At 40.7% G+C, this 24214-nt stretch overlaps 1 protein-coding gene across 2 annotated transcripts in view; it reads left to right on the top strand.

Annotated features, from left to right (window-relative positions):
- The window catches only part of CSMD3 (CUB and Sushi multiple domains 3), a 1158685-nt gene that overhangs the window by 747393 nt on the left and 387078 nt on the right, over nt 1–24214 (top strand). For both annotated transcript variants that reach the window (XM_039525141.1, XM_039525140.1), the window contains one exon: nt 17685–17854. In XM_039525141.1, the coding sequence (XP_039381075.1) occupies nt 17685–17854 (170 nt within the window). The remainder of the gene's footprint in view (nt 1–17684; nt 17855–24214) is intronic.

The raw sequence follows: 24214 nt of genomic DNA, 5'->3' as shown, positions 1-24214 counted from the left end.
CCTCTCTCGCCAGCTTAGTGTCATCTGCGAACTTGCTGAAGCTGCCCTCCATCCCATCATCCAGATCATTAATGAAGATGTTGAACAAAACTGGCCCCAGGACTGACCGCTGGGGCACGCTGCTTGATACCAGCTGCCAACTAGACATCAAGTTGTTGATCATTACCCATTGAGCCCAACGATCTAGCCACCTTGCTGTCCACTTTATAGTCTGTTAATCCATTCCACACTTTTTTAACCTGCTGGCAACAATTCTGTGGGAGACTGTATCAAAAGCTTTCCTAAAGTCAAGGTATTTCACGTCCACCGCTTTCCCCATATCCACAGAACCAGTTATCTCATCATAGAAGGCAATCAGGTTGGTCAGGCATGACTTGCCCTTGGTGAATCCATCTTGCTCTCCTGGACTCATTTCCCCCTCATATTAGCCTTCCAGGGGATCCTGCCCATCAGTTCCCTAAGGGAGTCAAAGTCTGCTTTTCTGAAGTCCAGAGTATATATTCTGCTGCTCTCCTTTATTCCTTTTGTCAGGATCCTGAACTTGACCATCTCATGGTTGCTGCTGCCCAGGTTGCCACCCACTTCTACTTCCCCTACCACTTATTCCCTGTTTGAGAGCAGTATGTCAAGAGCAGCATGGCCCCTAGTTGGTTCCTCCAGCACTTGCACCAGGAAGTTGTCCCCAACACTCTCCAAAAATTCCTGGATTGTCTGTGCAGTGCTGTATTGCTCTCCCAGCAGATGTCAGGGTGATTGATGTCCCCCATTAGAACTAGGGCCTGTGATTGGACAACTAACAGAAATTTCCAGAAGAAAGCCTCATCTACCTCATCCTCCTGGTCTGGTGGTCTATACCAGACACCCACCACAACATCTGCCCTGTTGCTCTCACGTCTGAACTTAACCCGAAGACTCTTAGCAGGCTTTTCACCAGTTTCATACCGAAGCTCTGAGCAATCATACTGCTCTCTCTTACATACAGTGCAACTCCTCCACCTTTTCTTCCCTGCATGTCCTTCCTGAACAGTTTATACCCCTCCATGACAGTGCTCCAGTCATGTGAGTTACCCCACCAAGTCTTTGTTATTCCAATCACATCATAGTTCTTTGACTGTGCCAGGACTTCCAATTCTTCCTGCTTCTTTCCCAGGCTTCTTGCATTCGTGTACAGGCACCTAAGATAACTAGCCAATTGCGCTACTTTCTCAGTATGAATCAGGAGGCCTCCCCTTCCTCCTTCTGACTCATTGGTGACTAGCTGCTTTCTTCTTTTAACATGGGGTACTGATATTTCCCAAAACTGGCAGTCTAGTAACTTCTCAGCTTCTCTGATTATCTGTAGCATCGCTATTTGCCGCTCCTATTCAATTGTCCAATTCAAGAATCTTTTCCTCCAGCACAGTCACCAACTTCCACTTCATACACAGGAAGTCTCTTATGACTTCAGGCAAAAAAGAAAACATGGCACAGCCATTTCATCGTGGTCATTCTGGAATCGCAAGTAGAGGTGAACCTTGAAGGAAAGCCTCTCGCATTCCCTTTCTCAACTCCCTCTGAAACGCCTCCTGTTAGGCACTTCTGTTTGTGACTAATTTATGTGGGTTGCCACTCTTACTTGGAAATAGAATAATCCCTTTTCATTGGAAGCAAGGCTTTGTAAACCAAGTGTTTTCCTTTATTGTAATGCCTTAACCTCCCCTCCGTCCCTTTGCACCTATTTAAAACATTTACTTTCAGGGAAAGAGGAAATGAGTGAGCGAAGTCAGAAAAAGGAATGAAGAGGTAGAAAATGGCACTTTAATCAGTGTCATGATGTAGGCCCTATCTGAACATCATAGAAAATGCCCACGACTAATTTGTTAAGGGTCAGATTTCTCCAACATTTCTTCAGATTAAAAGGTACATTGCTTTTTGAGTGGTAACATCAATATGAATGGGTCTGCTCACAAAGTAAGTCACTACTTAGCATGAGAAAGAATGACAAAATATAGTCCTAAATAATTATACATAAATTCAAGCTGTAAACATGTACTTATTTCTTTGGTGGGTTAAGAGGGTGTTTAAACTATGCCATTAGTGTATACCAGACAGCATTAATCCAAATATTTTGTTTTCCTCTGAATTCTCTGAATGGATACTGGTTACAATTCCTATCTCAATTTGTGTAAATGATTTCTAATATAAATTAGCTAATGCAAATGTGAATATTTGTTAAACTAGTCACAAGCAATTTTGATGTTTTAAGAGTTTCGGAAGCCTATTGCGATGTAATCCCTGAGTGTCAGTGTTGCTGTGTGCCCATGGCTAAATGTTTGCACTGTAACCTCTAATGAATGTATAACATGCTGTACCATAAACATTTCCTTTTCTTGAATGTGTGGTGAAAGTGTGGACATAAAGGGTTAAACATTTAAATGGATAATGAAGTTATCTACAATTACACTAGACAGTGCTAATACTACTTGCTGCTGCTTCTACTAATGATAACAATGGAAAGTTAGGCCCTCAGGATCAGAGAGTAAGCTAATCAGTGATGAATAGATGTTGGTGTTTCAGGGTCACATACTCTCCCTTTCTGCATATGGTGCAGCTGGGGGTTCTGTCCATTCCGGCCGGCAGCAGGCTGAGCGGGGCCAGGATCCCAGCTGGCAAGGGGCAAGCAGCCAGAACCCTACACCAGCAGCTGGCTGAGTGGGGCCAGTGGACGAAACCCCAGACCGGCGGCGGGCTGAGCAGCTGAGCCCGCTGATAGTCTGGAGTTCCAGCCTCCGGCTCCTGCCAGCCGGGGTCCTGGCCGTTGGCCCCGCTCATCCTGCTGCCGGCCTAGGATTCCGTTCATCCAGGCAGGTAGTGGGCTGAGTGAGGTCGGTGGCCGGAACCCCAGTTGGCAGAAGCATGCCAGTAAAAATCGGCTCGTGTGCTGCCTTTGGCACGCGTGCCATAGGTTGCCGACCCCTGGCTTACATCTATCCCTCAGGACAATATCTCCCTGAGTTCCCAGCTTTTAAAGATCAGAGTCTGTAACAGGTGTGCAACTTCTCAGATACATCCAGTATTGGCTGCCGCTGGAGTTAGGATATTGTCCTAGATGGACCCTGATCCAGTATATCAACTCATTTCCTATGTAACCTCTGTGCAAAGCTCCAGTGAATAGGGTTTGTATAAAGGATCTGAAGGGGTTGTGAGGTGCTGAGGAAAAAGAAACTTCTGCCTTCAAATCAGTGGTTAAGTGCAGAGCAGCTGTGTAACCATTGCAGTTAAGTTAATACAGCTTATGGGAACTTTAGTAACAGATAGGTCTCCTGTATACTTACTGTGTTGTTGGAGATCCATTAAGCACTCCTGTACTTCCTCCAGTGCATCAGCAAACACCTCCAAATGGAGTGTCACTACTTGTCCATGTGTATGCAGGACTCAGAGGGTGGGGGCAATGGTGGCTGGACGTGTGTCATGTCTGAATTTGTTTCCTTTTGTTTGTTCTAAATGTGATTTAAATTAGTGAATATCCCCTTGTTCTTGTATTATGAGAAATGGTAGATGGGAATTATCAATTTAACTTCTACTTGCTATTCATTTATGTATGACTCTACTATTCTTCTTTGAACTAAATACTCCTGATATGAATCTCTTCTTATTTGGAAGTTTTTCTATGCCTCTGAATTTTTTTGTTGTCCATCTCTGAATCCCTTCTTTGTCCACTATTTCTGTTATGAGACAGGGAGACCAGAACTGAATATATTATAGGTGAAGGCATCCTATCAGCTTACATAGCGGTGTTAAAACATAATCAGTGTTATCTTCCATACCATTTCTTATTAATCTTAATATTTTGTGCACTTTTTTAGTCTACTGCTCTGGATTGAGCATAGAGAGCTCCCTAAATTGATATCTAGGGTCTTTTCTTGGGTGAATACAGTTAATTTAAAACCAATCTATGTGTATTGTGATTCCTTAATATTATTCCTTCCAATGCACATTACCTTGCATTTCTCAACACTGAATTTTATCTTTCAGAATGCTTTCCTCTCAGGCTACATCTGCGTGGCATACTTCTTGCAGGGGCATGCAGGGTATGTGTAACTATGTGGCATGGTGAACAGCAGGCTGAGTCTACTCTGAAGTGTGTAGCAACGTGTGTCAGTGAAAGGCTATGCTAACGGGGAGCCAGAAAGCAAAGGATCAGCAGATCCTGGCTGCTGGATCCTTTCCCTGCTGTCTCCCCATTGCTAGAGCTTTTCCCTGCTTTAGAGAGCTACGAGAGCCTTTCCTTGCTGTAGAGAGAGACTCCTATAGCAAGGAGCTACTGGTGCTTTTCAGAAGTTCAGTGGTTTCTTTACTGCCTAGGCAGTGTCTTACCATCTACATTGCTATTTATATCCATACTGAGGAGCATGTAGTATATGCATTCTATGTGCCACCGAGAGGAGTGTGCCATGTAGATCTACTTTCAGCTTTGGTACAAGCATCTGCAGGTTAGTATTTTGCTTGAACTTGTGTTGGGCCCCAGCCTATTTATGTCAGCTAGGGATTATTAGTTCTCAAGTATAATAATACTTTAAATGAATATTGCTAACTATTTTCTTGATGATCATTTTAGCAAAAACATTTGACTGCTGTGGAATTATTTGCTGATCTTGACCACAATACCACCCCCATCTGACTCTGATATCTTTCATCCCAAAGCACTTCACAGAGTATATACACGGTGCTGTAGCACTGCTGCCTTGCAACTTTTGTTCAAAACTTATGGAAAGAGAAATTTAGTTCATTGATGCTAGTGCAAATCCCTTGTCTTACAAAACTTATTGAAGGATTTGATGTTCTCACACACAGAGTGGCTGAGCTTTTACAGAAATTATGGTGCCATAATTCATAGATACAGCAATGACTGTGGCCAAGTGCAGTGTGCTTTTAATATGTTAGTTAGATTCCCTTTTTTTGTCTTTCCTGTTTTTGTCATTTGAGATCCAAGAAATCATATGGATTGATTCAGTAGGGTAATTTATTTTCTCCTCCTTATAAAAGGAAATCCAGTCATTTTGATCAGCACAAAATAAAAGCAGGAAATGTCATCTTGGTTATATCTTCCTTGTTAAGGTAAGGTGAGCGTCCAACATCAAATGTAGACCTGCAACAAATTGGAGCAACTCTCCTGTTTAAATTTCTTCAACAGAATAAGACACCCTTTCCCTCCTCCTCCCCACCCACCCACCCACTAACCCAAAGCTGCTTGTTAAATCCATTCTGCAAAGAGCTCTAAAGAATTGCTGCTGGGCTCATAATTCAGATTATACCTATTAAAGTATACTTCAGTCATAATTCAGTTCCTTCAGTATTTGTTGTCTTATTTTCCTGTGTCTCTCATCAGTGCATGTGAAGGGGGGGGGCAGGTTTGAGAGGGAGAAGAACAAGATTAAAAGCTTTGGGGAATCAATTTGTTGTCCACTAAATTTAGATTCTCTTATTCAGGTAGCTGTTGACTTGAAATCTATTACTTTTGTTGCTCAAAGACAAAATCCTTTTAGGAATGCATAATTTGCTTCCCAATCAAGCTTTTGCTGTGCTGTTTCCTCTTCTGACCAGGGGATATGATCACAGAATATGAAATTGCCATTTACAGATCTTATCTTCTCCATGACTGAGACCCTGGGGGGTTCCTCTTTGAAGAAAAAAGAGGGTCAAATTTCAGTTCATAATTGAACATCATACTTTCCCATTCCATAATTATCTGTAGTAAGCTTTTTGTTATCTGAATAATGAGAAATCACACACAATCCTGTTAATATTCTTAATGTGACAAAATCCTATTTATTTCAGATTTGTTTGCAAATGATTGAACCCAAACAAAATATATTTCATTTCTCAGTTGCGGTAACAGTGGTGTTTAAGGGGATTACAACATTCAAATAAAAAACAAACTATTGTTTAAACTCATCTGTTCTATGAAGAACTACATAAAATTTTGCATATATACATGAGTAAAGAAACCTAACTATTATTTGTTACAAGATCAAGTAACCAATGAAACCAATATTTCCCTTTCAATGTTAATTAATGAGAATTAAAAACAAATCTTTAGCTGACCTTTTAATTTTTGGCAGGATCGTGAAGAACAATTTATTTTGCTTACCTGTATCTCCCCATTATATATAGAACTAGGGTTTACTTTGTGGAGTAAAGATCACAAGATGTTTTTTTACTATTAATCTCATTTTTCACTTCCTGACTTATGAACCTATTTTTCTTCAAGCTATCGTTTCTAGAATAATAAAATACGGTGGATTCCTGGCCACTATATTTTAAAGGAATGTTTGCCATTGACTGTAGTGGAGCCAGAATTTTGCCCATAGAATATAAAATCTAAGCAAGGTAACTTCATAGAATGAGACATCAAAGCCATCCAAAAATGTTTGGGCACATTTTTAAATCTTGACTCCTCTTTCTAACACAGTCTCCCCTCACTGTCCCTCTGTTGCTCCTCTTTTATCCCTACAATGATAATTGTATTTTCTCCCCATTCTATTTGTCTTTATTTTTCTTCCTCTCTTTATTTGTTTCCCCTTCAGTTTCTGTCTCCCTCTTTTTTCCCCTTCCCTTCTTAACCCTCTCTATCTCCTTCGAGTCGCTTTCCCAAACACTTAATTTACATCTATACTGGTTTCAATCTTGTGAATTCTATTACACTCGGTATCATAATATAGTTATTCTCTCAGAATCTGTGTACATGGATATCCATCCCAGTTTTGTTTTATGGTTTAATAGGTTATTAATTTGTCTTGTTCCATCTGTATGATTGGATGTTAATGGTATCAGGAGTGTTTTAGTGTATTTTAAGCTGAAACTATTTCAGAGAAGCATTTTAATCAGAACCCCTCCACAGTGTTTCAGAGTCAGAGTGAAGAATAACTTTCTTGTGGCCAACAGTGTCCATTGGGGTAGTGCCCACACTTTGTGTGTCCTCATGCCTCCAATCCAGGGCATAAAAAGGCACTTGTTAAGAGTAACAAGAAGGGTTTCTTCAGGTATGTTAGCAACAAGAAGAAAGTCAAGGAAAGTGTGGGCCCCTTACTGAATGAGGGAGGCAACCTAGTGACAGAGGATGTAGAAAAAGCTAATGTACTCAGCGCTTTTTTTGCTTCTGTCTTCACGAACAAGGTCAGCTCCCAGACTGCTGCACTGGGCAGCACAGCGGGGAAGAAGGTGACCAGCCCTCTGTGGAGAAAGAAGTGGTTCAGGACTATTTAGAAAAGCTGGATGAGCACAAATCCATGGGGCCAGATGCGCTGCATCCGAGGGTACTAAAGTAGTTGGCTGATGTGATTGCAGAACCATTGGCCATTATCTTTGAAAACTGATGGGAATCAGGGAGGTCCCGGATGACTGGAAAAAGGCTAATGTAGTGCTCATCTTTAAAAAAGGGAAGAAGGCGTATCCGGGGAACTACAGGTCAGTCAGCCTCACCTCAGTCCTTGGAGAAATCATGGAGCAGGTCCTCAAGGAATCAATTCTGAAGCCCTTAGAGGAGAGGAAAGTGATCAGGAACAGTCAGCATGGATTCACCAAATGCAAGTCATGCCTGACTAACCTAATTGCCTTCTATGACGAGATAAATGGCTCTGTGAATGAGGGGAAAGCAGTGGATCCATTATTCCTTGACTTTAGCAAACCTTTTGATATGGTCTCCCAGAGTATTCTTGCTGGCAAGTTAAAGTATGGGCTGGATGAATGGACTATAAGGTGGATAGAAAGCTGGCTAAATCGTCGGGCTCAACGGGTAGTGATCAATGTCTCCATGTCTAGTTGGCAGCCGGTATCAAGCAGAGTGCCCCAAGGGTAGGTCCTGGGGCAGGCTTTGTTCAATTGCTTTATTAATGATCTGGAGGATGGCGTGGACTGCACTCTCAGCAAAATTGCAGATGACACTAAACTGAGAGGAGTGGTAGATATGCTGGAGGGTAGGTATAGGAAACAGAGGGACCTGGACAAATTAGAAGATTGGGCCAAAAGAAATCTGATGAGGTTCAACAAGGACAAGTGCAGAGTCCTGCACTTAGGAAGGAAGAATCAATCCCATGCACTGCTACAGACTAGGGACTGAATGGCTAGGCAGCAGTTCTGCAGAAAAGGACCTAGGGGTTACAGTGGACGAGAAACTGGATATGAGTCAGCAGTGTGCCCTTGTTGCCAAGAAAGGTAACGGCATTTTGACCTGTATAAGTAGTGACATTGCCAGCAGATTGAGGGACGTGATCATTCCCCTCTATTCGACATTGGTGAGGCCTCATCTGGAGTACTGTGTCCAGTTTTGGGCCCCACACTACAAGAAGGATGTAGAAAAATTGGAAAGAGTCAAGTGGAGGGCACCAAAAATGATTAGGGGGCTGACTTATGAGGGAGGCTGAGGGAACTGGGATTGTTTAGTCTGCAGAAGAGAAGAATGAGGTGGGATTTGATAGCTGCTTTCAACTACCTGAAAGGGGGTTCCAAAGAGGATGGATCTAGACTGTTCTCAGTGGTGGCAGAGGACAGAACAAGGAGCAATGGTCTCAAGTTGCAGTGGGGGAGGTTTAGGTTGGATATTATGAAAAACTATTTCACTAGGAGAGTGGTGAAGCACTGGAATGGGTTACCTAGGGAGGTGGTGGAATCTCCTTTCTTAGAGGTTTTTAAGGTCAGGCTTGCCAAAGCCCTGGCTGGGATGATTTAGTTGGGAATTGGTCCTGTTTTGAGCAGGGGGTTGGATTAGATGACCTCCTGAGGTCCCTTCCAACCCTGATATTCTATGATTCTATGACCAGCAGGTCCATCCCCAACCACTACTGAGTATCAGAGGGGTAGCCGTGTTAGTCTGGATCTGTAAAAGCAACAAAGAATCCTGTGGCACCTTATAGACTAACAGACGTTCTGCACCATGAACTTTCGTGGGTGAATACCCACTTCTTCAGATGCAAGACTTGCATCTGAAGAAGTGGGTATTCACCCACGAAAGCTCATGCTGCAGAACGTCTGTTAGTCTATAAGGTGCCACAGGATTCTTTGTTGCTGCAACCACTACTGAGTTCTTTCTTTCCAGCTGTGGCTGTGAGTTGGAATTTGCAGTGACTGCTTCTCTGTACACTGCGTGCCCTTCTTTTATATGTGAATACTGTAAATGAATAGTTAGATACTTAGTTATATTAGGGCTTGTCTATACTTACAGTGGTGCAGCTCTGTCACTGTACCAGGAAGGAAAGACAAAATATACTGCAGAGCCTTCTATTCCTTATCAATAAACCTTTGGGATCTGATAGCTCTAAGGAATCTGATAGTCAGAATAGGGGACCAGAATAGGCTCTGACTATATCCAGATCCAAAAAACACTTTAGATCTGAGACAAGAGCTTCAGCTCTGTGCCAGGCTCTAGTTACAAATCAACTGTAGTCCCCATGCCCAGATCCTTGGGTCTGTCTTTAGCCACAGTACATTCCTCATCAGTCCTGTATCTGGACAAGCATCACAGGATATGCAAAATATGTTGGGAGCATCTAACTCAGTGCAAGGAAGAGAAAGGACAAATGAAAGCATATATTCAGTGGCTCCTCAGATCACTTACAAATCATGGATCCAAAATTTAAATACTCAGGATCTCAAGATGGATCCAAGAGTATGGATTCAATGGTGAGACCTTTGGGTCCATTAGGGCAAGGCCAACTACATGTAATAGAGGTTACAGCTCAAATTCATCTGGATCCTTGTCCTTCTTCAGATCTGATCAGATCACATTTCCTGCTGGACAAAAGACCAAAGTGAGAAGTGCAGAGAGAGAGAGGTCACCAAAGTCATTGCCACCACCACCTCAGACCCCTATAGTATTAGCAGGGAAGACTTGTCCTTCATTTTTGGGACTCCTTTTGGGTTTGGGGTCCCTACATTGTAAATCTCACCAATGGATTCTATATCAGATCCAGGATCGGATTTGCAATTGGAGGTTGAACTGGATCCTGTGGTTATGTGGATACTAAATTGGGGAAATTGGTAAGCCTGGCCTGTGTTTGCTTACGCCTTCTGTCTACTCTTGCCTGACTAGAAGGTCGAAATGTCTGATGGTGGAGCAACATCCTACACAATCTGTGGATCTGAGCAGGATACAGATCTGAGAGTTATAGAATTCTACCTTCTCCATGCTTCAAACAGGGGCATTCTCAGAAGAGGATTACTAGGAGGGACCCCCACAGGATGACTTCCAACATGATGTCACAGAGATGCAGAGTGGCTCATCTCTTGATGGCAACATCAATATAGTGACAGCATTGTCTCCTGCTGAGGATGCAATTCAATTTCATGAACTGGTTGATAGGATGGCATCAACTTTAAAATTGTTATCAGTAGCCTTATAGCTTTGGAGGAGCCTTCAAATCCAGTTTTTGGTGTTCTGGCATCTACTGCCAAGGCTAAAGTCTCCTTGCTTATATTAGAAGGGCTGTGGCAACTGGCAAAATCCCTTTGGTCCAAACCATCTTCCTGTCAATCAATCTCTAAAAAGATGGACAAATTATATCAAATCCCACAGGAGGGATTTTCTTGTTTTTTATGTACACCCTCGGCCAAACATTTTGGTTATAGCGGCAACCCTACAAAAGTCTAGATCAGGTTTTCAACCTTCTAACTCCATGGATACTGAGGGAAAACAGAGATTCCTTAGGCAGAAAATGGGTTTTGTCTGCATCCTGAAACATTCACATAGCTAGCTACCAAGCAGTTATGACTAGATATCAGTTTCAGTTATGGGAGAAGATGTCTATCTTTACTACAAATTTACCAGAAGAGCAGAGGAAATTAACATTATCCCTTATTAAGGAGGGCCAAAACATGGCCAAGCATGCTCATAGGGCATCATTCATGACCCCGTCACTGCATGGAATTTGAATTTAGTATGAACTCAACACATGAATCTCCATTTGAACCATTATGGAATTGTTTTGTCTTTCATCTTTCTATAAAGACAGCATTTATAATAATTATAACTTCCACTAGAAAAATTAGTGAGCTACACACATTGATGGCAAACACTCCCCTATTACTTTGTATAAAGACAAGTGATTCTTAGACCACATCCTCAGTTTATTCTGATGGTAGTTTCAGATTTCCATGTTAATTAGAGTATAAATGTACTTGTATTTTTTTCTGAACCTCATACAAGTAAAGCAGATCCTAGATTACATTCTTTAGATGCAAAAAGAGTGTTCTTATATTATCTAGGTACAACTAAGGTCTTTGGGCCATCTCCTGTGTTCATTTGTTTCATATACTGTACTTAGAATGATTGAGCCATTTCAGCACTTTCCCTATCTAGATGGGTCAGGGATTACTGGGAACCTTAGAAATGCTTCATAAACTGTGCAGGCCAATGTCCTATATGTACATATAGTTAATGAAGAGGATTTCTACAAGTCTGGAGGTCTTTGTGAAAGGACAGTAAGAGGATTTATCATAGCTCTTAAAATAATCACAATAGCTGAGCATATTATGTAATATTAAAAATTCTTCTGTGGATCTCAGACTATGCATCATACAACAAAATATTTTATTCAAAATGCTTTAGATATCACAGAGGTTGCGCAAGCAAAAGGCCTTATTCTCTATTTGTTGGTGCTGTAACAAGTTAAAAAGGAACCTAGATGCATATGCTATGGGACTGGCCAACAGTCAGGCAGCTGTGGAAAAAAAAATGGACACGAGTTAAAATGGTGCTCAGCTTCAGCAGTCAAATCTCAGATGAAAATTATGTCATAGGTTACTTACCTGCTAAACTGGGTTTAAAACCACCACAAAATCTTTGGTTCTTGAGGACTCAGATGCTCACCAAGCACCTGATTTACTAAAATAGAAAAGTAGGCTTACATTTAGGATAGAACAGTGGCATTTGGACCTTTCTGAGTTAGTAGCAAAAGAAATAATAGCTTATCACTATAAACAGCAATTATGTGAATTTGAAGAAAGTTGGACCCCATTTCTAGATACATTTGGATAAAAAAATATTGAGATGGCCCAAAGAATGACAAACCTTCGTTACTCCCAACCTCACTTCATTTTCCCTCCCCTGTCCTCTACTTCCCTCCTCTCACTATTCATGTACGTAGTTCATTTTATTACTGTTACCTCTTCCCTAACATATTGTGTCTATGTAGTATTGTTTGGTTATGTATTGTCTGTCTTACAGCTTTGACAAGTTGTAAAATTGTGTGATTATGTAATTCTGTTGGAGATCCTGTGAGGAATGAGGTATTTGGAAACATATACAAGCTGTAAGTTATTTGCATTTTTATACTTTTCGTTGTTTCTTTATGAAAATCAGTTAAACAAACAACCAAAAACAAGCAAACAAACAAAAAACAATGAGATGGATCTACAAAAGAAGCAACATCAATTTCCCAGGAGGAAGTCCAGTACTTTCACTGGTGTGTCAATTCACTTGTCTCCTTCAAGGGACAGGCAGTGGATTTGACTGCTCACTTGAGAGCTTCAGAGCTTTCCATATCCTCTTTTTGGGAACCATTTATATCATTTCTGTGGCTTTGAAACACCATCATCACAAACCAGCAGGTTCTGGACATTGTAGAGGTGGAATATAGCATCCAGTTCCAGTCTCTTTCCCACCATCAACCACCTTCTCCGTTCCTATCCAGGGACCCCTCTCATGAGAGTGTCCAACATCTAGCGATGCAATCTCTTCATTTTTGGAGCAGTAGAAACAATCTCATCAAGGGGCTTATTCCCTTTACTTCCTCATTCCTAAAAAGTGGAGGAAGATAGTCTTGACCTAAGACTGCTAAACACCTTCATTAGAAAGCTCAAGTTTCGGATGGTGTCACTTGCTTCTATTATCCTATCCGAAGACCTGAATGATTGGTACACTGTTCAAAGTCTCCAGGATGCCTATTTTCACACTGTGGTCTACGCAGCCCATAGAAGGAATCCTTGGTTCCTATTGGGTGGTTGTCATTGCTTGCACAGTGTCCTACCATGTGGCCTGTTGATACCCCTCAGAGATCATGAAGTGCCTTCTGGTAGTGGTGTCTTACCTGAGGAAAATGGGAATCCAAGTTTTCTCACACTATACAGCTGGCTGATTTGTGGAGAATCTCATCAACAAGTAACAGACTTCATCCGTCATAGTCAAGTTCTATTTTCCTGACTAGCTCTGAAAATAAGAAAAGACATGTCAGTACTGACCTCAGCACAAAAAAAATAAATGAGTTCATTAGTGTCATTCTGGACTCCATGATAGTAATGACGTATCTTCCCTCTTCTCTCTCCCAGCCTCCTTCCTCCCAAAAATCTTGCCATGCTTGTCCTGTGCACCAATCTTCTGGCTCAGCCAAGAACAACTGCGAGAACATATCTCAGACTACTGTGCTATATGGCATCCTGACTCAGCATGCCAGACTTTACCTTCACTGTATGCAAGAGTGGTTGAAGTCTACATCCATCAAGCAATCATCATCTGAACCTGTTGGTTCATGCTCCACCTCGAGTCCTGTTGACATTAAAGTGATGGACAGACCCAACAAAAGCCTGCAAAGGGATTCCATTCTTCCTTCCTTTTCCACTGAAAGCTCTGGTGATGAATCCATCTATGCTTGGCTAGGGAGCACATTTGGACAACTTGCTAATGCAAGACTTGTGGATCCCATGAGAATCAGCCTTTCACATAAACATCCTGGAGCTGAGCCATTTACAATGCTTTCACAGTTTTTCACAGTCACAAAGGGGCTTCCCATATAGGTCATGACAGACAATACTACTGATATATTTTACTTGAACAAGCAGAGCAAAGCAATATCCACTCCCCAGTGTCAGGAAGTGGCATGTCTCCGGAACTTTTGCATATGATTCATCTTCCAGGAATTCCAAATGTTCTGCCAGATTGCTTCTGTGGAAAGTTTGTGGATAACTATGAGTGGTCCATAACAGATGACATAATTGGATTGATATTCAGCAAGTGAGGTTTTCCCACCATGGACCCTCTTGCCACGAGGGAGAATGGGAAGTGTCATCACTTCTGCTCCAGAAGGGGTCAGACTCAGGGTCCACTTCAGATGCATTCTTGATTCTAGGGTTCTGCATCTTCTCTACGTGTTTCTCCAATTCCATTAATATTAGCAGTCCTCAAGAAGCTCAACCTGGAAGGAGGCAAAATAATGATAATCCTGGCCTGTCCAAGGCAGTTTTGGTATGCTAATCTTCAAATCTTATCTGCACATCTTATGATAATCTTGTGACAGTTATGGCAATTTCCTGCAATATCTCTGGGAGATCTTACTGTATTAAGTTTAGGTATCCCTGTGGGCCAGAAATTTTATGGTGGACCACAGCCTTCCAGGAACTAAGAATGGTGATGACTGACTAGGTAAATTCACTAAGGCTGTAACATCTTCAAAGAGGTACCACAACCTTGAGAGGCTTGCCATATACTGGTTCATACTGGATTCTCCAGAGCACAAGAAACAAAGAAAGGACTTTTGGATACATAGCCTGAGTTTAAACTGACTTAGAGCAGGGTTTTTTTTGTGTGTGTGTGTTTATGTGTGTGGGTTTTTTTAAAAACCAGGAGTGGACAGAACTTTCTATTGGGTGGAGGAGGAGATGGGGGATGGGTAATCCTTAGGGAAAGTTGGGAAGAACTGACATTGGCCAGATCCCCTCATGAATCTGTGAGAGATGATCCCTGGTAAGCTATTAGGATGTGTGTAGGGTTTTTATTGTTTTTAGTATGTTTTCTCTGTAGTGCTTTTATCTTAAAATAAATGTCTTCCTTAGAAAGTCCCAAGCCATAGCAGCCCCGAACTCATGGGGTGAAGGCCAGAGACCCTGTTACCTGCAAAATCTAGAGCACCCGCCTATACCCTGCCGAAGACTCAAGGTGTGACCCAATCAATTTAGGCGCCCCCACCCTTTCCCTTCTGAGGGCTCAGGGTGTAAGGCACCTACTGCCCATCATGCAATGAATTAACAGAGCCCAAAACGAAGGCTTTAGGCACTGAGCTTCCCCTTTTAAACCCTGCATTCCCAGAGGATGTCAGCAACCACGCTGCCCCTTTTTGCAGAAGTTTTCATGTCCCCTCCCTCCACCCAGCCATAAAGCGCTGTTCCCTTCAATTGGCCAGCAATCCAAACACCCCGTCCCTCAGCTTAAAGTTGCAGGCGGTCATTATAATAAATCATATTATCTTTATTAGGATTTTGCAGTTAAGTTGTGGGTCATAGTTCCGTGTTATGTATGAAAAATACAGCATCTCTTCAAAATTACAGCTACTCTGGTTAATTAATGCATTTTCTGAGAATTTGCAGGTTAATCTGTTAATTAGCTAAATAAGTAAAAATGTAGGTCCTGAAAGAAATTTAGCACCACATGTTAGACTTTGTTTGTCCCTAATGATCTTAATAACATAATAGTAGACTCTTCAAACTACTCTTATGGTTTAAATTCACTGAAACCTTGTCTTAATCTACTTTGAAGGTTTTTTTAAAAGGATTAATGATAGCTTTTTTGTTGTTATTCATCATAAATGAAAGTTTCTTCTTCAATAGAGGTTGAAGAATAATGTTCTAGAGAAAACTGAATGAAGAATTGCCCCCTTTCAAAATGACACCTATCTCCCCTTGTTCTAAATACAGCTAAGGACACAGGCTGTCCTTAGCAAAATGGCCACAGCCTACATTCACCTGCTTCTCTCCACTTTCTAGAAACATAGGGGTCTATTACCTTCCCTAAGGGAAAAATAGGAGGCAGTGGTCATTTTGAAAGGGCGTATCTTAGTTGGCTTCAGTCCCATTGAGAACAATGGGAAATGGTAGCCATTTTGAAAGAGAGTGGTTCTTCATGAGTAACTCAGAAGAAGACAACTTTATGCATCAGCCTCTACTGAAGGAGTATTTTCAGTTGTGAAAAATAATTGTAAAGATGACCACTAATCCTTAATTTTCTTTTCAAAAATACCCATTACACCAGCTGTACTCAACAATAAGGTCAGGAGGGAGTGGGGGACACTAGAGATTTCACTAGTGTGTTTACATATGTCTATAGCGGGGAACATGGGAGGAACTGGTGTGTTTGTGTGCACACTCACAGGGAATGTAGGGTTATGCAAGGAGGATGATTTGGGGGAAAGGGAGTCTGTGGAGGGGAATTTGGAGGACAGAAGAGAGGAGGGAAGTTGGGCCACGCCCTCTGGGTGCTTTGGCTGCTCTAGTGATTTTTACACAGCTTATCTGGCCACTATGTACTTGCTGATTTCTGCGGCTCCAGGCAAAGTGTACATCTCACTTTAAAAGTTAAAAATAATGAAAATAAACTTTTTACGATTGATAGCATATATGTATTAAAATCATTACCAGTATGGCATGGTATAATTCTTTTGTGTTTCTTGTTTGGTATGTAAAATAATGAACCAAGGAAATTTCCCAACATAAAAACAAAGCAAAACTATGGTAAAATGGAGTTAAAGCTGAGAGTGCATACCAGTGTTTTAGGGTCAAATACATTACACGGAGGATGTAACTATCCCACAAACAAGCTATATAAACCTAGGAAATTCAAAGTTCAGCTTAAATTTAAAATAAATCCAAATTTAAGATATGGAATTGCACAGTTAGGACACCCACATAACCTTAACTGTGTCCTAAAGTGACACAAGGAGCAGTGTGGGGGCAAGGGTGAATCTGTTCTGGGACCACAAACACTAAAACATCTTAATCATAATCATATGACTTCTACAAGGTATCACTACAAATCAGAGTTAAGGTTATTTGGTGCCTTAACTACAGACTTCCATAAATTTGATTTTTGGATATTTGGATTTCCTTTCACATTCGTCTGACGAATAGGGTATTCACCCACGAAAGCTTATGCTCCAATATGTCTGTTAGTCTATAAGGTGCCACAGGAGTCTTTGTCGCTTTTTACAGATCCAGACTAACACAGCTACCCTTCTGATTTCTTTTGTTTTTAACCTTAACTGTTAATTGCCTGGTTTAATAATGTTTGTTTGGGGAATAATTACATCACTGTAATGTATCGTTTCCTAAATTACTAATATGTAGTCTCAATTTTAATCCCTCTGAATGGAGGTCTTGTCTGGGAATTATTTTCTTTTTACTCTTTTATTATTTAGATTACTCCTATTTTATTAGGTTGGTAAATTTGGAACTTATAACTTTTTATTTTACTCCATAATTTATACCATCCACCTATTGTTATTAAATTAATATTAGAGATATTTTTGGTATGTTTTTGTAGGCAGATCTTCCATGTGACTTCCAAAGTATTATTATTTTCATTTAATTTTTGTCTTCAATAATTTTTAAAAAAAAATAACAAAGATGAACTAAAAAACAAACAAACAGAAAATAGAGGCTTGTTAAAATATTTTTAATTATTGTCTTTATAATTATTATCAGATTTAAAAATTATTGTATATTATTTAGCATAGTTTATTAAACTATTTTATACATTTATACATATTTGTGGAATCTGCAGGTGAAGAAATTCTAATCATCCAATGTCATAAATTTATTTTATAGCCAGACTCTAGATAACAACAAATCTTAATGTTTTGTTAGATTGCATTAACATTCCCATACTGTTATCTGAAATATTTATATTCTCTATTAAGCTATACCTCAACATTCTGTTTTACCTGCAGCTGAATGTGGAGCCTCTGCAACAAATAATGAAGGAATTTTGCTGTCCCCCAATTACCCACTCAACTATGAAAACAACCATGAATGCATTTATAGCATTCAGGTACAAGCAGGGAAGGGAATCAATATTTCAGCCAGAACATTTCACTTAGCACAAGGAGATGTTCTTAAGGTAAGTTGTCATTTTTGTAATGTGTCTGTTATATCTAAACACATCATGCTTTCATGCCATTGTGCTGTTCATCTGTTTGTAGTATTACAATCTTATGTGAATTTATATTATTAATTGTCATTATAGTAACATATCTTCTATCTAAAACAATTCAATATGGAATAAGTCAAACTTTTCCCTTGTCTACAGTCTCCCATTCCTTTACATGTCCATTCTCTGACCATATATCCATGTTTTTATAGCCATAAAAACATTTTAAGACCAAGTATACTCTGCAGTCTTAAATTTGTATGTAAGTTTACTACTCCCAGTGTTACATACCGATATTTTAACAGGGTTGCATGTCTCCTATGACTCATGTTTTTGCATCACAATTTTCAAGTTTTGTTCTTGTCTAGGAAGTAATATTTTTCCTCTGTCCAATTAGATTGAGAGGCTGAATTTTATATGGTTCTTGACTGGCACACAAGGAATGCACTTATAAGGGGTCTGGAATTGCATGGTTTGAAGCACCTTCTGCAAAATGTTGAGCACCATCAATTCCAGTTGGGCTCCCAGCACTTTCAAAAATTGATCTCAAATACTAACATTATTAATTTGATGTAGAACTATCACCCTAACAACTAAATATTTTTTAAATGTTTGTTAGGTACTTTTTTTTAATGAATAGACTAACAACATGTTTACATTTATCCCTGAATACATTGCTTAGAGATTTACATTCCATGTTAAACATTAGAAACACTGTAACAAAGAGTAGTCCCAGGCTTTATGAAAAAGCAAAACACAAAACTAAAAACCAAATGTTAACTCCATCAAATCTAACACAAATGAACTACTTCAAAGGAATACTAAAAAATGCAGAAATTAAATTCTCTTTTTTTTTTGCTTTGCTATTTACAAAGTAACTGACTGTTTCCTTTAATTATCCTGTTACTTTACTAATTGATAAGACAGTTAACACTTACGATTTATCTTCAATTTAAAATAAATAAATAAATAAATACATAAAGCTAATCTGTGTAACACTCATGTGTGGTATGTAAATATTCAGTTTTACCAATTATGGTATTTTACAAGTGGTGAATTGAGTTAGAGAAAGTAATGATTTGTTAGAGATGAGATTTGGACTGAGGAGGTTTTGGCCTGCATTTAGATCACTATCCCAACACCACTGATAAAAGTAAATATACCAATTTTTCTGTGTAGGTTTTTATATAGAAAATCATGGATGGAATTCCTCATGACCATAAATAAAATTTAACTATCCAAATCTGTTATCTATAAGTAAAAATGAAAACATTCCATAGTAGAACCTTGGGAATGGAAGTTGTTCATAACTCTGAAATGTTCATAACTCTGAAAAAAATGTTATGGTTGTTCTTTCAGAAGTTTACAACTGAACATTGCCTAAATACAGCTTTGAAACATTACTATATGGAAGAAAAATGCTACTTTCCCTTATTTTTTTTAGTAGTTTACATTTAACATAGTATTGTACTATATTTGCTTTTTTTTGTTTGTTTGTTTTTTGCCTCTGCTGCTGCCTGATTGTGTACTTCCGGTTTCAATTGAGGTGTGTGGTTGTCTGGCCAATTTAGGGACTCTGGTGTTTGTAACTCTGAAGTTCTACTGTATTTAAATAGATTTGACATTTAACTTGGAAGCAATGCAACTCTTCTCCCTGCTATAGCCATGCCATTTTTATCTGTGCACATGCAGTTCAGAGAAGATTTATGATTGAGTTGCCATGACAAAACACAGATTTCAATGTTCATCAGCTTTCCTTTTACCTTCCTGTAGAAAACATTAGCTTGGAATATTTTTACTTATTTTATTATTTTTTACATTTAATTACCGGTAATATACTTTTATCTTCATTTTCAAGGGTAGTGCAAAGTTGGTTACAGGGAGAAGAAAAAGCACTGAAGAATAGCTATAAATATCACTCACAGAATTTTTCTCTGTGTTAAATAGGGATGAATAATAAATAAATAAAAGTGTCAGCTGGTAATTGGATTCTTGCATATCAAGTCACCACCTTTGAATTACAGTAATAAGCTATAATTCCTCCTAAACTATTTGACAGGCAGCAACAGCACCGTCATCAATTATGATCAAAGTGTAGGTGCTTACCTGAATCAGGGGCAGGGCAGAGCTACTACATAACAGGGAGCTCTTAAGGAAGGATTATACCCAAGAGCATAGGCACCAACTCCGTGCATGCTCCAGGGCTGGAACACCCATGGAAAAAAACTAGTGGGTGCTCAGCACCCACCAGCCACGCACTGATCAGCTGTTCGGTGGGCCCCTCCAATCAAGTGCTCAGTGGGCCCTGCCAATCAGCTGTTCGGCGGTGTGTGGGAGGTACTGGGAGGGGGTGGAGCGGCGGCAGGAAGAGGCAGAACAAGGGCAAGGCGTAGGTGACGCAAAGGTGGGGCTTTGGGGGAAGGAGCGGATTGGGGGCGGGTCCTCGGAGTGGAGTTATATAATTCCTCCCCAAATGACCCAGTCCACAGAAGGATTGCATTTCATAATGTCTGAGATGATTTGGGGGAAAAGCAATTTGATATTAGGCAGTAGCTGTTAGTTCTAGGTTTCTCTTGTTAAAGTAGAGTTCTCTTATTTCCTAAAAGAAAATATTTACCTACTCTTTTCTAGAAATAAAGATGAGGTGTTCTTAGAGCTTAAGGTTTCATAATTGGTTCTGGAGCAAACTGATAAATTTAAAAAGCAAAGACTCACCAGGCTCAGGTAGTATACATCCAAGAGGTCTGAGGGATTTTAAGAATAAAATGACTGAACTGTGATAAAAATACACATTGTTCTAGCCTATGCTATTATCTCTCTGTCTCACCATTTTTAACTCTTTAATCTGTTCCCATGCTGATTTAGCAGAAATTATGCATGATCTTTACCTGTCCCTGCTCCAATTCAGTTGCATTTTGAATGATGCAGAGATATCTTTGTATTATTGACCTCCTTAACAGGTGTTTTTGTCTCACCTGTGTGTTCCATGGTGCCTGTCAAGTTTTCCCCGGCTCATTAAATAATTCCTTCAAAACCTTATTGATTTTATATGCTTTCAGTCTGGTTCAATTTTGTTGTAGGTGGAGTCTTAAGCATGAGTCATTGTCATACATAAACAAATTACCAAGTGATTCCTGGAAAAGCTATGTCCAAAAAAGGACAACCTTGTAATCTCAAAGTTAACTAATCAAACCAAGACTTTGATGGTTCATATATGCACACTTCCTCTTATATGAAGAACATTTGGGTCTCTTACTATAGCAATTCTGTAACTTCACCAGGAGTCTTGAAAATCCATAATCAATAGTTATTGTTTTGTTTTTTTTAACATTAGATGAACCCAGTTTGTATTATTTATTTGACTTAGTTATTGCTTTCTTACAACAACAATTTCACATAATGGGTGGGATTTTCAAAAGCATCTGAAGATTTGTCAATATGAGGCTACTCATGAAAATTAACACAAATCAACTAAAGGTGTGAAGTTAATGCACATAAATTAGAGCACATTTAACACCCATGTGGATGTACTCATTCAGGAATAATTTATTTTTTTTAATTAAATACAGTAACTCCTCGCTTAACGTTGTAGTTATGTTCCTGAAAAATGTGACTTTAAGCGAAACGATGTTAAGCGAATCCAATTTCCCCATAAGAATTAATGTAAAAGAGGGGTGGGGGGGTGTTAGGTTCCAGGGGAAAAAAATCACCCAATAAAAAACTATATATTATATAGATATATACACAGTACATGTTTTAAACAAACAATTTAATACTGTTCACAGGTATGATGATGTGAAGCTTGGCTGAGGTAGTAGAATCAGAGGGTCGAAGAGGGTGGGATATTTCCCAGAGAATGCCTTGCTGCTAAACGATGAACTAGCACTCAGCTGAGCCCTCAAGCGTTAACATATTGTTGTTAGTGTAGCCTCTCATCAAGGCAGCACGAACGGGGGGAGGGTGGGGTGACAGCATAGCAGACAGAGACAGACACACACCTTGTGTGGGAGAGAGAGACAGAGAGAGAGATACACACTGCCTCTTTAAGTAAGCTGATTCACTCTTAAGTGAATTGTCTTTTTAAGTGGATCAGGAAGTTGAGACAGCAGCTGCTGCCCCAAGGTCTCTCTGTCCGTGTCCCCTCCCTGCTCTGTATGGAGAAGGGGGAAGAGGGACACCCTAACATTAGCCCTCCCTACCCCCCATTATTCCCCTGCACAGCAAGCAGGAGTCCCTGGGAGCAGCTCCAAGGCAGAGGGCAGGAGCAGCACATGGCAGTGGGGGGAGGGACAGCTGAACTGCTGATTGATAGCCTACTGGGTGGCTGCAACACATGGAATTTAGGGGATTGGGGAGCTGATGGGGGGGCTGCCGGTCCACCCTGGTTCCTAGCCCCCACCAGCTAGCTCCAATGGGCTGCTCTTCCTGCAAGCAGTGGACAAAGCAGGCAGCTGCCAAACAACATTAGAAGGGAGCATTGCACAACTTTAAACAAGCATGTTCCCTAATCGATCAGCAATGTAACAACAAAACAACATTAACCGGGATGACTTTAAGTGAGGAGTTAATGTAAATTAAAGAAATATTCCCAGTCCCAAAGTTTATATAGTCTAACTGAAGACATGAAGGGTGGAGTCATGACTCAATGAAAGTCACAGCAAAACTCTGATTAACTTCCAGGGATTTAACTGGAAATGATGAGTGAGAAGACAAACAATATGCATGGATTGGGGTAACGAGTAACATGAGTTACAACACCAAGATAATTAATTATCTAAGACATGAGGAAACCTTGATAGCTCAGTTTAAAGCTTTGGTCACAAGCTGTCAGCCTTCACCCCAAACCTCGCTTTGAATCCAGCATTTATAATGGTGTTATACATTAAAACCACTTTTTTATATATTTGAGGGGAGGGGTTGCACTCAGAGGCTTTCTGTGTGAAAGGGGTCACCAGTACAAAAGTTTGAGAACCACTGATCTAGGCTGTATCCTTTCTGACATTTGTGAAGAAGGCACTCAGACATCTTCGCTACGCCCAAATAAATCTGTTAGTCCATAAGGTGCCACCAGACTCCTTGTTGTTTTTGTGGATACAGACTAACACAGCTAAGCCCTGATAAAAAAGAGTGTGTTTTTAAATCAAAGGATTACTAATGTGTGTTAGCTATCCCACTGTAAAAAACAGACAAACAAAAAAACTACCAAAATATGGAGCCAATGTACTGTAGTTTAATTTAGCGATAAAGTTAGTGAAGTCAACAAGAGAGAGGGGGTATAGTGATGATGTTGACTACTACAAAGGTTTTTTGCAATCCACTTAGGATTTTACAGAGAGATAACTATAGTGTGTTATTAACTTGCTGAAAAAACAAACACAAAAAACACCTTTGTGTTAGTGAAGACAATGTTTCAAAAAGCTGTATCCTAAAGATGTCTTCTCAGTGTGTTGAGAGAGCATCTTTGACTGCTGCCTGTAGATCAGAGTACTGAGTGCAAAAAAGGCTGATAATAAATAGCTTACGCTAGAGGGTGGCTATTTCTGGCTATCCTCGAACAATTCCTGTGCCAGGTGTAAAGTCTTGGGAGGTTTCTCCTTTGAGAATCCTTGTCACTAGGACACAAGAAGGTTAACATTTTTATGTAGGCTTCATCTACACAACAGACGTATGTCAGTATAACTATGTTGATCAGGGGTGTGGAAAATCCACATCCCCAAGTGATGTAGTTATGCGGACCTGAACCTTTGCTCATGGAGTTGTAGTGCCTACACCATGGGTCTCAAACTCAAATAACCATGAGGGCCACATGAGGGCTAGTTCATTGGCCCAAGGAGCGCATCACTGACACACACCCCTCGCTGCCCCCCGTCCCTTCCCCCACTCCACCCCTTCCATGAGGCCCTGCCTCTCCCCACCCCTTCCCTGCCCCCATTCCAACCCCTTCCCTGAAGTCGCTACCGCAACTCCGCCCCCTCCCTGCCCCCAGAGGGTGCATGAGGGGTGTGGTGGGGGCTCAGGGCAGGGAGTTGAGGTGCAGCAGGGGGTTGGGGTGCAGGCAGGGGGCTCAAGGCAGGGAATTGGGGAGCAGAAGGGGTGTGGGATGCAACAGGAGGCTCAGGGCAGGGGGTTGAGGTGCAGGCAGGGGGCTCAGGGCTGGGAATTAGGGTGCAGCAGGGGGTTGGGTGCAGGCAGGGTGCTCAGGGCAGGGGATTGGGGTGCAGAAGGGGTGTGGGATGCAGCAGGGGGCTCAGGGCACAGGGCTGGGATGTAGAAGGAGGCTCAGGGCAGGGAGTTGAGATGCAGCAGGGGGTTGGGGTGCAGGCAGGGGAC

The sequence above is a fragment of the Mauremys reevesii genome, linkage group 2 (assembly GCF_016161935.1).
Source record: "Mauremys reevesii isolate NIE-2019 linkage group 2, ASM1616193v1, whole genome shotgun sequence".
Classification (NCBI taxonomy): Eukaryota; Metazoa; Chordata; order Testudines; family Geoemydidae; genus Mauremys; species Mauremys reevesii.
Note: the sequence above shows the minus strand (reverse complement) of the source record. Positions and strands in the feature narration are given on the sequence as shown.